The sequence below is a fragment of the Schistocerca serialis genome, chromosome 4 (genome assembly GCF_023864345.2).
Source record: "Schistocerca serialis cubense isolate TAMUIC-IGC-003099 chromosome 4, iqSchSeri2.2, whole genome shotgun sequence".
NCBI lineage: Eukaryota > Metazoa > Arthropoda > Insecta > Orthoptera > Acrididae > Schistocerca > Schistocerca serialis.
In genome coordinates, this window is record NC_064641.1 from 687,949,513 (window position 1) to 687,966,522 (window position 17,010).

The 17,010-nt window shown below is 40.9% G+C and overlaps 1 protein-coding gene across 1 annotated transcript in view; it reads right to left on the reverse strand.

Annotated features, from left to right (window-relative positions):
* Positions 1-5,140: 5,140 nt before the first annotated feature.
* Positions 5,141-17,010, reverse strand: part of LOC126474696 (uncharacterized) — a 163,411-nt gene continuing 151,541 nt past the window's right edge. The window contains exon 10 of the mRNA XM_050102174.1: positions 5,141-5,447. Within this exon, the coding sequence (XP_049958131.1) occupies positions 5,290-5,447 (158 nt within the window). The 3' untranslated portion in view covers positions 5,141-5,289. The remainder of the gene's footprint in view (positions 5,448-17,010) is intronic.

The following is a 17,010-nucleotide window of genomic DNA, read 5'->3' on the forward strand; positions in this document are numbered from 1 at the left end:
AAACTTCATTTAGTTCTGCAATAAATTTCAGCTAGTACTAATTATGAGAGGAGGTGGTACACTTGGAAAAATTCTAGCAGGGTTGCATCGTGGTCGGAGGGATTGCAGAATCAGACAATGCACTGTAAGAGAAGTAGTCTCAGGTCACAATTTAAAAATAACAAAGAGAAGGCTGAAGTTTCAGAGAAGTGTCCAGAAAAATCAATGTGCAAGGAATGGGATAATGAAGTGCTAAGGAATGATGAGGTGCATTTGAAGTTCACTTAGGGTATAGAAGCTGTGATAATAAGTACCACAGTAGGCAGTTCAGTTGAAAACAAGTGAACAACTCTTAAAAAGTGCAGTCATGGAGGTTGGAAAGACAGATGTAGGTAATTGCAAAAAAGCCTTGGGTAACATAAGAAATTGATCGACAAAGGAAGGAAATACAAAATGTTGACTGAAATTCAGAAATGTAGCAATGTAAGTCACTAAGGACTGAAATAAGTGGGAAGTGCAGGGAGTGTAAGTGAAATGGCTGCAGGAAAAATATGAAGATATCGAAAAAGAAATGGTCATCAGGAGGACTGATTCAGCATATAGAAAGGTTGAAATAGTCTTTCAACTTTAAGAGTGCAATGGGAGTTCTGTCGTTGAATACAGTGGAGAGAGAGGATAGATGTAAAGTGAAGGCCTACATTGAAGGCCATTATGAGGGGGGACTTGTCTGATGAAATGAAAGAAGAAATGGGAGTCAATATGAAAAACATGTGTGATCTGTTATTCGAGTCAGAATTTCATAGAGCTTTGGAATACATGATCAAACAAGACAGAAGAGATAAATAACTTCCCTTCACAATTTCTAACATCGCTGGGAGAAGTGGCAACTAAACAAGTTGGTATTCAGAATCTATGAAATTGGAGACATACTATCAGACAAATATAATCCACACAACTCTGGAGATAGCAAGGGCAGATGAGTGCAAGAACTGTCACACAATCAGTTTTAACAGCTCATCCAACCAATTTGCTAACGATGGTAATATACAGAAGAATGGAAAAGAAAATTGAGCATGTGTGACATGACGATCCATTTGTCTTGCAGAAAGGTGAGAGCACCAAAGATGCAGTTCTGATGTTGGGTTTCATAATTTAAGGTAGACTGAAGGAAAGTCAAGATACATTCATAAGATTTGTTGACCTAGACAAAGTGTATGATAGTGTAAAATGGTCAAGATGTTTGAAGTTATGAGAAAATAGGTGTACACCATAGGTATATATGGGTAATATACAATGTGTATATACAATGTGTACAAGAACCAAGAAGGAACAATAAAAATGGGAGACCAAGAATGAAGTGCATGTATGAGAGAGTTTATAAGACAGGAATGCAGTCTTTCACTCCTTCATCAAAGAAGCAGTGAAAGAAATAAGAGGAAGGTTCAAGACTGGGGTGAGAGATATCAATGATCAAATTTATTGGTAAGATTTCTGTCCTCAGTGAAACTGAGGAAGAATTACAGCACATATTGAAAGGAATGACGTGTAAACTGAGCACAAAATGTAGACTGATCGTAAAGGTAAGAAGGACAAAAATTATGAGAAGGAAAATAAATTAGATTAGTGATGTAATAAACATTAAAGCCAGGGATGACAAAGTCCTAACTAGGAAACAGAATAATGTGTGGAGGATGAATAAAGGATGGCATAAAAACAGAAGACTAGCACAGGCAAAGGTGGCATTCCTGAGCAAAAGAAGTCTACTAGTATCAAACACTGGCCTTCATTTGAGAAAGAAATTTCTGAGAATGTACATCTGTATGACTCCATTATATGGTAGGAAATCATGCTCTGTAAGAGAACCAGTGAAGAATAGAACTAAAGTGTTTCAGATGTGGTGCTATAGAAGGTTGCTGAAAATTAGGTGGACTAATAAGCTAAGAATAGATGAGGCTCTTCACAGAATCAGTAAGGAGAGGAACACGTAGAAAATATTACAAGAAACAGGGAAAGGATGATAGGATGTGTTTAGATACCAGAGAACAACCTCCATTGTAGTAGATGGAGCTCTATAGGGTAAAAACTGTTGAGGAAGACAGAGTGGAACACATCCACTAAATAATTGAGTACGTAGGGTGCATGTGCTACTCAGATGAAGAGATGACACAAGAGAGGAATTGATGACTGGTCGCATCAAACCAGCCAAAGACTGGTGACTCAAAAAACTGTAAGGGCAACTTTGTAAAAGCAAAACTTTATCTTACTTGCATTGGTACAGTGTTTCTTGGCCATTTTACAGATGTAGCTAAGGACATATTCAAGGACTTGCGTATATCATCAGACAGGTAGGTCTCCTTATCTGGCAGTGTGCATGTGCAGAAGAAACTTACACTGTACTACACTGGTTGAAATGGCATTGGATCTCATATCATTTAAAAACTTGAGAGCAGTTATGTCAATGAAGGATAGTGTTCAGTTTTTTGGGCTGCTTAGGTAATTTCCTAAGTCCGTACTTCCATATGCTAGTGGTCCAATTAAAAAGCTCTTCACAATAAATGTCTTCCTCTTTGGAATAAAAAAGGCTTAGAATATAATAATCATTTGTTCATAAAAATTCCAATATGGTTATAGCATGAGGCTGATGCATTCTTAGAGTCAGTTTGAATATGGGTAAATGTTAGATAATGAAGCATCTTTTATTCTAATTGTTTAACCAATAAAATTTTTGATAGATCATATAACTTCTCACACAATATTTTTACAGGTTGCAATGGACAAATGTGGAGATATGGGAATCTTGTATCTTTGTATTTGTTCTTTTTGTTAACAAAATGTAAGAGAAGAATATGTATGCAAACTGATGAAATAAAACCACCTGAAGGTGAATTGCTAGGCACAGATGTGGAGAACAGTATTCTTTCCACAGTATTGGAAGAATTTTGAATAAGAAAACAGCAATATCAATGTTTAACAGAGCCACAGTATTCATCACCTACTTGCAACCTATCACTATTTCTCTAACATTGCTATTTGTGAATGATTCAGTAATGTTAATATACAGGTTGCTGCAGAAGTACCAAGTATTTTTTTACCTTGTATGCCAGACCTGGATTGTAATCTGGACTCTTGTCTTTAACACCTAGTGTTCCTTAATTTGTCAGCTCCTCACAGTATTTCATCTGTATCAAATGCTATTTTTGGCACCTATCACTGGATAGAAATGAAGTTAAAAGTTTCATTCAGCCATCCTCACTTAGATTTCTGATGGATTTCCCTAATCACAGCCAGCAGATGCCTGTATGATTACTGTAACAATCCAGTCACTGTTAATTTGTTTCAACATGTCACTACAGTGTCCAGTCATGGTAAGCTTTAGGGTATTTTCTGCTACTCCTGTTCAGTGTTAACTGTTTTTAGTAGCTATCTGTAAATAAAGGACACAGGATGGCACCATAAATAAAATTCTGGCTGGGTTTGTTTATACTGGATATGTAATAATTAGATCGAGATACGTGTGTTATGTCCATTCATTAGTGTCATGTTCCAGTGAGATTTAATGTTCAAGTAAACAAATTAGTTTTTTTTAACAATGTATTGTGGTTATCCTGTATGTATGCTCTATAATACATTTGAACATCCCACGGTGGTACTTGTCTGCCAATAGAGTAAAATGCCATACTTCCAATTGTATACAAGTGAATATGAATGTATAATGGGTATAGAGAGTCAATCCATAATCAATTCTCTATGCTTATAAATTCTTAGAAATTCTTTGCAGTTGATCACATAATCAGGATAATGATATAAATAGCAGAATTGTAAAAATAATCCTAAGTATTGTCATTCAAATTGCGTAATTGAACATATGCATCCCAGCTGCTTTGACAATTTTTTTTTTTTTTTTTTTTTTTTTTTTTTTTTTTTTTTTTTTTTTTTTTTTTTTTTTTTTTTTTTTTTTACTGATGTGTTGCTGAGAGAGCCATGTTGAAAATCTCAGTTATTGAACGACACACCTAAATATTTACTGGCTTGTTGTTAGATGACTTCTCTTTGAGACAGAAAATTTTGCTAGCTCTCAGCTGAGGTTCTGCATAGTACATCTCAGAATTAATGGTCAACATGAAACTGTGCATAGTTAACTTTTAAGAGCAGAATGTCTTGTATGGGATCGAAGCTCACTCATTTTCACAAAGTTACTGTTTATGGGGAACTATTAAAAGCTGGAAATCTGTTTTGAAATATTTTACTGTTGTTGTAATGTTGAAATAACTGCGCTCTGAATATCTGACTTTGAAGCATGTTTGCTAGAACAGCTGTGGAGGTTTTTCAGGTTGGGGTTCTAGTCAAACTGGAAATCTGTTATCTGGGTTGGAAAACTATGGACCCCAGCAATCCTTGCCTGGAAGTGTGATTATGGTTGTGGTCTGCTACATAGAGTTTTTGTGGATTTTCCACAGTGTGTAATGGATATTATCTTGAATAGCAAGAAGTTTGAATAACCATGGACTAGTATCATTTGACAGCTCATAAATGTTGTTAGATGAATTTGTGGGGATAGTTGTCAGAGGGAATGTTAGCGGGTCAATCATAAATAGGCTCAATGGCAGATAAAGTAAGTGACAGGCCTCAGACCATTGGTAAGGATTTAAGGAAACTGAAATGTGCCTACAAAACAGATTACATGACTGACAGTTGTCAGGTTATATTAACAGGCTCATTAATCAGAAACAGAGAAATGCAGCACAAATGCTCATGAGTTAGTTTCACACATGTTCCAGAATCTCAGCTTTTAGGTACCTGGAACCATGCAAAAGCCTACTTACCAAATTCCAAAAAACTAGTTTTTAAATTGAAAGCTATGAATATTCTTCATATATCTATGTGTGTCATAGGGCCAGTGAAGATAAACATAAAAACTACAACATATTACACAGAATTATATAAACAGTCTTCCTATGTTCCATCCATGAATGAAACAGGAAGAAATCTAAATATTGGTACAATTGCACTTAACAAAGGTCTGTACAGTACAGTTGTAGATGGAGATCTTGGAACTGGAATGAAGTTAAGTGTTAGGGACACATAAAGAAGTTACTTTTATGATGATGCCATTGGTCAAGTTGCACATGGGTTCTCATTCTTATGGCAGAAGTCACATTCCTTGACTACTTTTAAAAAATATTTTATTCTTTAATGTTACTGCGAGGCTACTGTGGTAACTGCAGATATGCTCTGGATGGCTTGGCTGCGTAGAGAGAAAGAAATGGAAATGCCCTGGGAAGTGCAGACCTAGATGCTGGATACTCCATCTCAGTGGTCAGCACGACTGGCAGCATCCATACGGTGTATCTCTGCAGCGACAACTGTTAGCAGCCGTGCCTCATCATCTGGTCCCAGTGCCACGGCCTTGTCCAGCTGTAGTCCCAGCTGAAGCCCACCAGCATAGCTCAGAATACTCACACCCATTCCTGTGAACACAAGTTTATCCACTGCTAAAGCCAGTGCTGAGGCTTGTTAGTGAGTGTTTAGAAGAATCGGGGAATCCAAACACTTTTCTTTGGGTAGATCTTTCCTGAGATGGCCTATCACCTTCCTGTGCTATCTGTACAATGTGCCATTTATGTAACCATGCAGTTCTGATCCAGGCTTATGGCAGGGCAATATTTCAGAGTATTCTATGTGCTTAAATAGTAGATCAGAGTTAGAGAAATTAGGAGTGTAATGACACATAACAGAAAAGCGTGCGATTTCCAGGGATTGACTCCTACAGTGGCCACTGTGTCATCTATTGGAACTTTCCCCATGCAGTGACAAAAATGGAGCAGACCAAACAATGGGATGGCCAGCCAGGTGTGTCAATTTCAGATTGGATGCAGAATATTTGTTTTTCATTTCATAACTACTTTCTCTGTCAAAGTTTCAGATATAAAGTTTAGTAAGCAAATCGAATTTGTGGGACTGCTTGTTCCATTAAGCTGAAATTTATAATCTGCACCCTACTGCTCAGTTGTGATATCCAAGGGGGGGGGGGGGGTGGTAAGGGAGGGGAGGTGTCATGAGTCATGAGATTGTGCTTAGCACCTCCCTGACTAGCAAAAAAAAAATCAGGATAAGTGTTTATAATTTCACATGTACCTATTTCTCAGTTAACTTTCTGCAAATAAATTAGGGAGAAATGTAAGAGTCTAAAAAATGACATGCAATCTTCCCCCCTGGATCTGCTTCTGCTAATGCTCACATCCTACTGACATGAGGGTTGCTAAATGTTTTAGGGTCCAGATAAGATGATATGATCTTAGCATGCTACATGACAAGAATTTGGACAACTATGTGAAATGAGAATCCACCTTGTTCAGAACGTTTAGGGAGAGTGATTAATATTTCAGAAAGGGGTTGTGTGGGCAAGTAAGAGTTGAAAAATGCAGTTGATCATGTATGCAGCTGGCCATGAGTTTAGAACTACAGATGCCTGAAGCTGATTCATTCTCTTTCTACACACAGTGTGGCAGGTCCTGGGGTATTATGACCGCTACAGAGTGGTGGTAGTGCCATTCTTCTAGTTGTCAGGGGAGCAATGGCTCTCCCACATGGGCATTGTGGGTTCAGTGGGTTGGCAAAGGTTACAGGAATCCATTGTTGGTGAAAGTAGCTGCAGCAAGACACATGGCATGAATGTAAGCTATTTATTACTCCTGCAAGCCACAGCAGTTACAGGTGAACATCCTTGTTTGGTGGCACGACAAGGGCATCAAAATGAAGATCTCCATGTTCCATTGGCCACTGTGCTACACAATGGTGAAAAGTTGTATTTCATAGGTGATGGGGTCTTGGATTAAGGGTTTGACTGTGAGGATGATAGAACACTCCACACAAAATAAGCCCAGATTCGAGATGTTGTACTTGATGCAGGGATGGATAATTATTAAGGTGAATCTGGTTCTAAATTATACCCACAAGCCACCAAGTGAGATGTGGAGGATACTTCATATCGTAGTATTAGCGAGAGAAAAATGATTCTCTTGCATGCCTCTATATGCACCCTATTATCTTAGTCTCATGATCATCACAATTGATATACAATGATGAGTGGTCATACAATCTTCCTCAAATACGAGCTTCCTGATATGACCCAACAGGATTTTACTCAAAGGATTTTATGCAAGATTTCCCTGAGAACTTCCATTGCACTTTCATATGGGCTACAGTGAACTGGTACAATCAGAGCAGGGTGTTTCTAAATCCATTCATGGTCTGCTGCCATGCAAACTTGACAAAGACTCCAAATGCTGGAGCAGTACTATAGAATTGGACAAACTAGTGTCTTGTACACAGTCTCCTTTACAGCTGCTCTACTTGCCAGAACTTTTCTAACAAATCTAAGTTTTCCAATTACTTTCCATAGCCTTGACTTTAAGAGTTCATCTCACTTCATATCATTTCTTAATATTACTCATAAATATGTAAACAATGTGAAATGATTTGAATATTTGCCACTAACCTTGTAATCAGACATTATTGGATTCTCTCTCTTTGTTATAGATGTCCTGCATTTACCTATCCGTAGCTGGAGATCTCTAGGGTACCAGCTGCATCCTAGTTTAATTGAACTTGTGTAGATAAGAGGCTCTGTCTGGGTCAACATTTATTTCCCAACATTTCATGGGAACACTATGTTTTCTCTTCTTCAGATAAAAACACTTCCACAGGATGACTGTACCATGCGGAGCAATAACACCTGCTTAAGTAAGAGGACTTTTTGAGTAGCCCACTGAGCTCAGGAAAGAATTCTCAACTACAGTAAAGTAGACAGTGGTTTAGAACAATCTAGAGAAAGCCAATTGGAGTATTAAATAAACAGAGGGATCATTTAAGAAGGTTTCTCCCTTCAATCTGCAAAACAGTCTTCAGTGTACAGAAAGTGGACTGAAATCAGTGGACTGTTTGGAAAATAGGACATAGTTAAAAATGGCTGTCAAGCAGCAAGCAATGCAGATACAGAATGCAAAATTGTTAGCACCCTGCAGGCATGAAACTCCAGCAGACTTTGAACTACAGAAAGAGTGTTTTATTGTGCAAAAATGTAACACACACCTTCTTCAATGAATTAAAGGATGAAGATATAACTGATGTGAAGAATAGAAAGAAGGGGTTCACTGTCGAGCTAGTGAATGCAGCTCCATTTACACTTACACATAAGTCACCTTCATTGCGCAAACATACATCGACTAGTTTCATCCACCTCAGGTTGAGGCCTTACATTGCCTGTCCCATGTGATTTTTGTCACTTACGGCACATCATCACTGCATATAAGCAGTAATGTGTGCGTGGAAACATGTCCAAGTCGCCCATAACGCAGTTACAAGAAAACGTGTAGACTATCGTGTCGATAATGTAAGGCATTCAATGAACAAAATAAGATACATGAGACAGAGATTACAAATCAAATTCAGTATTCTGAAGCATAGATGTCTGAAAGGGAAGGCAAGAGGGAGAATCTGGGGGTATAGTGTCCATATAACTGACAGCCAAATGAAAATGGGGCAGATGGAAAAAAGTAAACCAACTGTTCATTATTTCGCCATAATTGTTAATATATTTACCCCACTGTGATACAAGATGGACAGTGTCCATATGGAAAAACTGCTTGTGGAAACATGATTGTGCCCAGGTGTGCACCTTTTCCTTTGAAGCAAATTGATGGCCGTGAATGTGTTTCTTCAAGGCTCTAAAAATATGGGAATCACATGGAGAGGGAGTGGGACTGTATGGGGGATGTATCCCAGCGAAACTTCTGCAGTGTACTTGAGACAACCTAGACAGCATGTGTGCCCGCCCATTTGCACACAGGCCCAATCTCTTGCCCTCTGATTTCCATATTTTTGGAGCCATAAAGAATGACATTCGTGGCCGTCGTCGTGCTTCGGATGAAAATGTGCTCGCTTGGGTACAATCATGGTTTCTTAAGTAAACACAGACAGTTTTCCATGAAGGCATTGACCATCTTGTCTCGCAGTGGGATAAATGCGTTAACAGTTACGGTTATTACGTTTGAAATAGCAAAGAGTTTACATAAGTTTTTCCATCTGTCTCATTTTCATTTAATTGCTCCTTATTTTCATTACCTGAACAGAAATCGCTTGCATTTATCAGGATGATTTTCTATGATTCCACGAATCAGCATATTTAAAATTACGAAGTGCAACAGCAAAGACCTTCAATTTCTCAAGTATTTCATAACTTGAGTTTGTTTGTCAGGCTGTTCATGGTAAATTATGGCACTGCAATGGCGCTGTGGCGATTTCGGCTCTGATTTACTAGTAGCCTCCACAAAACATTACCAAGTTTCCTTGTTGCCTCCTCATACATCACTCATCGAGGACCAGAAATGAACAATTTCGATACGCCGGTTTGCGGACTACGGCAACGATTCGCAGCCCAAAGTATCTGCAATAAATCTGTCATTTATCTCCTCCCATTTTCCACAGGGACAAACTCTTCCCCTGCTACACAATTTTTTTTACAATTTGCCTGTGTCCAAAGGAAGTCTCTGATATCTTGCTGAGACCACAACCAGTTTTACATGGCAGAACGATTGTAGTAGACTCTGAAGAACATGACCATGCTATGTTGCAGGTCTCTTCATCTATATTTCAGCTACGGGCACAGAAACATCAGTCGAAAAGAGAAATTCCGTTTTCTGCGCAAGAAGAATCTGTGGCATTTTTTGTTCGTATCCTATAGGATTTTCACAATCGATTTGATTTTTTTTCTATTGCATATTTTAACCATCAGTATCAACCTACTATTATTGGTGTATGGATAAAAGTATTTTTTTGCGAATATTTTCTAACTTTATTTTCTGACTAGTAGGACACGCTAGATTTAATGATATAGCGTATCACTTCGGATCGTTAAATTAAAACGATGCTATGCATAATAACTATATAGGTAGATGTACACTACTGGCCATTAAAATTGCTCCACCACGAAGATGTGCTACAGACGTGAAATTTAACCAACAGGAAGAAGATGCTGTGATATGCATTTGATTAGCTTCTCAGAGCATTCACACAAGGTTGGTGCCGGTGGCGACACCTACAACGTGCTGACATGAGGAAAGTTCCCAACCGATTTCTCATACACAAACAGCAGTTGACCTGCGTTGCCTGGTGAAACGTTGTTGTGATGTCTAGTCTAAGGAGGAGAAATGCGTACCAACACGTTTCCGACTTTGATAAAGGTCGAATTGTAGCCTATCGCGATTGTGGTTTATTGTATCGCGACATTGCTGCTCGCGTTGGTCGAGATCCAATGACTGTTACCAGAATATGGAATCGGTGGGTTCAGGGGCGTAATACGGAACGCCGTGCTGGTTCCCAACGGCCTCGTGTCACTAGCAGTCGAGATGACAGGCATCTTATCCGCATGGCCGTAACGGATCGTGTAGCCACGTCTCGATTCCTGAGTCAACAGATGGGGGCGTTTGCAAGACAACAACCATCTGCACAAACAGTTCGACGACGTTTGCAGCAGCATGGACCATCAGCTCGGAGACCATGGCTGCGGTTACCCTTGACGCTGCATCACAGACAGGAGCGCCTGCGATGGTGTACTCAACGACGAACCTGGATGCACGAATGGCAAAACGTCATTTTTTCGGATGAATCCAGGTTCTGTTTACAGCATCAAGATGGTCGCATCCGTGTTTGGCGACATCGCGGTGAACGCACATTGGAAGTGTGTATGCGTCATCGCCATACTGGCGTATCACCCGTCGTGATGCTATGGGGTGCCATTGGTTACACGTCTCGGTCACCTCTTGTTCGCATTGACGGCACTTTGAACAGTGGACATTACATTTCAGATGTGTTACGACCCATGGCTCCACCCTTCATTCGATCCCTGCGAAACCCTACATTTCAGCAGGGTAATGCACGACCGCATGTTGCAGGTCCTGCACGGGCCGTTCTGGATACAGAAAATGTTCGACTGCTGCCCTGGTCAGCACATTCTCCAGATGTCTCACCAACTGAAAACGTCTGGTCACTGGTCGCCGAGCAACTGGCTCGTCACAATACGCCAGTCACTACTCTTGATGAACTGTGGTATCATGTTAAAGCTGCATGGGCAGCTGTAACTGTACACGCCATCCAATCTCTGTTTGACTCAATGCCCAGGCGTATCAAGACCGTTATTACGGCCAGAGGTGGTGGTTCTGGGTACTGATTTCTCAGGATCTATGTACCCAAGCTGCGTGAAAATGTAATCACATGTCAGTTCTAGTATAATATATTTGTACAATGAATACCCGTTTATCATGTGCATTTCTTCTTGGTGTAGCAATTTTAATGGCCAATAGTGTACATTGCGTAAACTAAGGAATTACGATTATCTTTTGGTTATTGATGTAATATACCTTCAAAAATATTGACTGGATAAATATCAAACGTTTGACATAAAATAAGTTTCGCGTACATGCTGTCAAGTCTAGTTCTTGGGCAACGACACGTTCTCATACTCACTGAATCAGCTATACAAAAATGTGGCAGTTTAGAATCTTTCTGTCTCTTGGATAAACTTGTGTGTTCCCCCATGTTCTGACGCAAAGAAGTTTATCAGGCTTAAACATTTTTACTACATTGTTTGCCTCTGTAGCGAAAAAGCATGAGAAGGAAGAAATCACCCTTATCAGTCCTCTCAACAGAAGCTGTTACGGTGGTATCGTTCGCTACAGACACCGCGATGGGCATTTCACTTTGTAATTCATAGGCTGGCACCAGACATTACTAGAACTACTGCCAGAGGCAGCTACACAGTAACCACGGCTGCTAACCGACGACCAAGCATCCTTATGGACACGCCCTCCTCGGCCCTCGCAGGCAGCGCCGCTATTGAAGCGTGTAACAGGTAGCCACACTTCAATATAGTCTCTACTACGGCTGCAGGTACCCAGCCTCTGTATCTCTGTGATTAGTGCATTACAGACTTGGCAATGAAACTGGACACTTGATGTCCTATTGGATCTGACTGCATCCGTGCTCTTTAATCCTTTATGTTAAATAAACGATTTTTACCTAATTGTTCTTGAGTCTCTTATTCTTTGCTTTCTTCCTTCACAACCCAAACATCGCTACAGGTACAACGGTTGGATCAAATGTACTTGGAATAATTTTCATGCAAAAATAAACCTCGAATATGCTCCATATCGCCAGTTGTTGACAGATATGAGCCCAAGAGTTTAGCTGTAGAGGCAGTTAGAGAGCAAACTGGCAAACTATTCTTTGCTACAAAGACACTATGACCAAACAAAGAAAAACACAGTAGAAATATACAGAACAGCAAAACGGTTCAAAGCCATCAAATTGTGCTTTACCACTCTTAACTGACAAGGGGCGGCCACAACGTTGGGATCACAGATTTACTTTAAGCTCTGTACGCCCTTAATAGGCCATTAAAATAACATAATGTGCAAGTACTAAGGCGCACTTTTCTGGCAATTCCGAGAAAATCGCAAGAGAAGTTTTACACGTCTGATGTGTAACTGATGTATCTGTACAGTGATGCCAGTCGCAGGAAGCCACTGTGGTCAAGCGGTCCCTGCACGGTAGCTCAGCGTGTCTGGTCAGAGCTGCCCTCTGCAATAAAAGAACTGAGTGAACGGGAACGGGTGTGTTGCAACAAACAGTAACGAACAAAATGAGATTAAAAAATCTCAGAAATTTCTTCTTCAAATTATGGCCAATGTTTGATACTAGTAGACTTCTCTTGGCCAGGAATTCCCTTTTTGCCAGTGCTAGTATGCTTTTGGTGTCCTCGCTCCGTCGGTCATAGGTTATTTTGCTGTCTCTAATTACTTTCGTCTTCCTTCGATTTACCCTCAGTCCATAGTTTCTACTTACTAGACTGTTCACTCCATTCAGGACATCATGTAATTCTTCTTCACTTTCACTCAGGATAGCAATGTCATCAACGAATCGTATCATTGACATCCTTTTATCTTGAATTTTAATTCCACTTCTGAACCTTTCTTTTACTTTCATCATTGCTTCTTCGATGTACAGATTGAACAGTAGGGGCGAAAGACTACATCCCTGTCTTACATCCTTTTTAATTCGAGCACTTCGTTCTTGGTCGTCTATTCTTATTATTTCCTCTTGGCTCTTGTACATACTGTGTATTATCCGACTCTCCCAATAGCTTAGCACCATTTTACGCTGCCGAACGCTTTTTCCAGGTCTACAAATCCTATTGTTTTTTTTTTAGTCTTGCTTCCATTATCAACCGCAACGTCAGAATTTCCTCTCTGGTGCCCTTATCTTTCCTAACGCCGAAATGATCGTCACCTAACACATATTCAATTTTCTTTTCCATTCTTCTGTATATTATTCTTGCCAGCAACTTGGATGCATGAGCTGTAAAGCTGATTGTGCGATAATTCTTGCACTTGTCAGCTCTTTCAGTCTTCGAAACTGTGTGGATGATATTTTTCCGAAAGTCAGATGGTATGTCGCCAGACTCATACATCTACACACCAAAGTGAATAGTCGTTTTGTTGCCCCTTCCCCCAGTGATTTTAGAAATTCTAATGGAATATTATCTATCCCTTCTGCCTTATTTGATCTTAAGTCCTCCAAAGCGGTCTTTAAGAAATGGCTCTGAGCACTATGGGACTCAACTGCTGTGGTCATCAGTCCCCTAGAACTTAGAACTACTTAAACCTAACTAACCTAAGGACACACCCATGCCCGAGGCAGGATTCGAACCTGCGACCGTAGCAGCAGCGCGGCTCCGGACTGGAGCACCTAGAACAGCACGGCCACCGCGGCGGTCTTAAATTCCGATTCTAATACTGGATCCCCTATCTCTTCTAAATCGACTCCTGTTTCTCCTTCTATCACATCAGATAAATCTTCCCCCTCAGAGGCCTTCAAGGTACTCTCTCCAGCTATCCGCTCTCTACTCTGCATTTAACAGCGGAATTGCCGTTGCACTCTTTATGTTACCATCCTTGCTTCCAATTTCACCGAAGGTTATTTTGCTATATGCTGAGTCAGTTCTTCCGACAATCATTTCTTTTTCGATTTCTTTGCATTTTTCATGCAACCATTTCGTCTTGGCTTCACTGCACTTCCTATTTCTTTCATCCACAGGGACTTGTATTTCTGTATTCCTGAATTTCTCTGAAGATTCTTGTACTTCCTTCATCGATCAACTGTAGTATTTCTTCTGTTACCCATGGTTTCTTCGCAGTTAGCTTCTTTGTACTTATGTTTTTCAGTCCAACTTTTGTGATTGCCCTTTTTAGAGATGTCCATTCCTCTTCAACTGCACTGCCTATTGAGCTATTCTTTATTGCTGTCTCAATAGTCTTAGAGATCTTCAAGCGTATCTCGAGATTCCTTAGTACTTCTCTCTCCTACTTCTTTGTGTATTAATTCTTCATGACATATCTCTTAAACTTCAGCCTACTCTTCATCACTACTACATTGTGATGTGCGTCTATATCTGCTCCTGGGTACGCCTTACAATCCAGTATCTGATTTCTGAATCTCTGTCTGACCATGATGTAATCTATCTGAAATCTTCCCGTATAACTTGGCCTTTTCCAAATATACCTTCTCCTCTTGTGATTTTTGAACAGTATATTCGTTATTACTAGCTGAACTTCATTGTAGACCTCAATTAGTATTTCCCCTTTCTCATTCCTACTACTAAGCCCACATTCTCCCGTAACCCTTTCTTCTACTCCTTCCCCTGAAACTGCATTTGAGTCCCCCACCACTATCAGATTTTCATGCCCCTTCATGTACTGAATTACCCGTTCAGTATCCTCATATACTTTCTCTATCTTTTCATCTTCAGCTTGCGACGTCGGCGTGTGTACCTATCTTTGTCGGTGTTGATTTGCTGTCTATTCCGATGAGAACTACCCTATCACTGAACTGTTCGCAGTAATACACTCCCTGCCCTAGCTTCCTAACCATAACGAATCCTACACCCGTCATACCATTTTCTGCTAATGCTGATATTACCCTATACTGATCTGACCAGGAGTCGTTGTCTTCTTTCCATTTCACTTCACTGACCGCTACTATATCTAGACTGAGCCTTTGCATTTCCCTTTTCAGATTTTCTAGCTTCCCTACCACGTTCAAGCTTTTGACATTCCATGTCCTGACACGTGGAACTTTATCCTTTCATTGGTTATTCAGTCTTCTTCTCGTGGCCATCTCCACTTTGGCAGTTCCCTCCTGGAGATCCGAGTGGGTGCCTGTTCCGGAATCTTTTGCCAATGGAGAGATCTTCGTGACACTTTTTCAATTACAGGCCGAATTTCCTGTAGGTGCACATTATGTGTTTTTAATGCAGTGGATTCCATTGCCTTCTGCATCCTCATGCCGTTGATGGTTGTTGATTCTTCCGCCTTTATGGGGAGTTTACCAGCCCAAGGGCAAAAGAGTACCCTGAAGCTCAGTCCACTCCTCCACCATTTTTGACAAGGCCGTTGGCAGAATAAGGGAGACTTCTTATGCCGGAAATCTTCGGCTGCCAATGTTTGTTATTATCTATTCCAAACCGGGACCGAGGACATTTCGATTACTAATCAAAGGCGCTACCCCCTACCACGGGTGTAGGCCATATTAGTGTTTATTAAGATGGCGTGTGCCAACTCTTCGCCTTTATGTACACTTAAACTCTGCTGGAGACACTTCCAGTGAGGTGTCTGAATATCTGTAGAGGAATGGCAGGCCATTCTTTCTCAAGAACCGAAACGTGAGTAGGTAGTCATTTTGGACGCTGTGATCTGGAGCGAACTCCACGTTCTACCTCATACCAGGCCAGCGCATTTCAGCAGTGTAATTGTACAGAAACGTTTGCCTCACAGATGCTGCTTTATGACACAGTGGATTTTCATACTGATACAGTCATGGTCTCCAAACTGTTACTTACTGTATGGAGTACACAACGCTGTAAAATGTGTTCATATACTTCTGCATTTAGCGTTTCCTTAAGAGTGATGAGAGGGCCACTTTATAACCACCAAAAACACCTCCGTACCGTAACACAATGTCCTCCATATTTCACTGTTGGCATTACACATGATGATAGGTAATGTGCTCCAGACATTCGCAAAACCCAAAACGCTTCCAACGGACTGTCATAGGGTATAGCGCGATTCGTCACTCATTTCCAGTCATCCATTATCCGAGAGCATCGTTCTTTACAGTACCTCAAGAGTTGATAGTCATTAATTACAGAAAAGTGTGGCTTATGAGGAGCTGCCCTACCATTGTACCCCAATATTTTCAACTCTCTACACAGCCATTGTGCTAGATGGACTGCTGGTAGCACTTTGGAACCCTCGAGTGATACCTTCCGATGGAAATGGAAATGAGCGTTTGGCTTCATTGGCCGGGAGGCCCCTTGCGGGGCAGGTCCGGTCGCCGTGGTGCAGGTCTTATTACATTCGACGGCACATTGAGTGACCTGCGCGCCGGATGGGGATGAAATGATGATGAAGACAACACAACACCCAGTCCCTGAGCGGAGAAAATTCCCCGACCCAGCCGGGAATCAAACACGGGCCCGTAGGACGGCAATCCGTCACGCTGACCACTCAACTATCGGGGCGGACTGCCTTCTGATGATTTCATGCGATTTTTCATAACCACCTCCCAGAATGATCGACGGTCCCTTTCCGTCAGTACGTGAGGTTTGCCTAGTCTTGGTTTAGCTACGATTGTTTCTTTGCGTTTCGACTTCACAGTCACACTACCAGCAGTCTACCTGGGCAGCTTTAGGAGGGTCGAAATGCGCCAGATGTATTTGTTACTCGGGTGACATCCAGTGACTGGTCCACATTCGAAGTCACTGAACTCTCATGACAGACCCGTTCTGCTTCTCTACTGACAAAACAGTACTCCCCTTCTCTTTCTGTACTGGTAGACCAGCCTCTCATGGCGGCTAGTGGTCAATTCTGCATTACATAGGGAATTGTGGACACTTGTGATCTCATAGTGTACACAGCA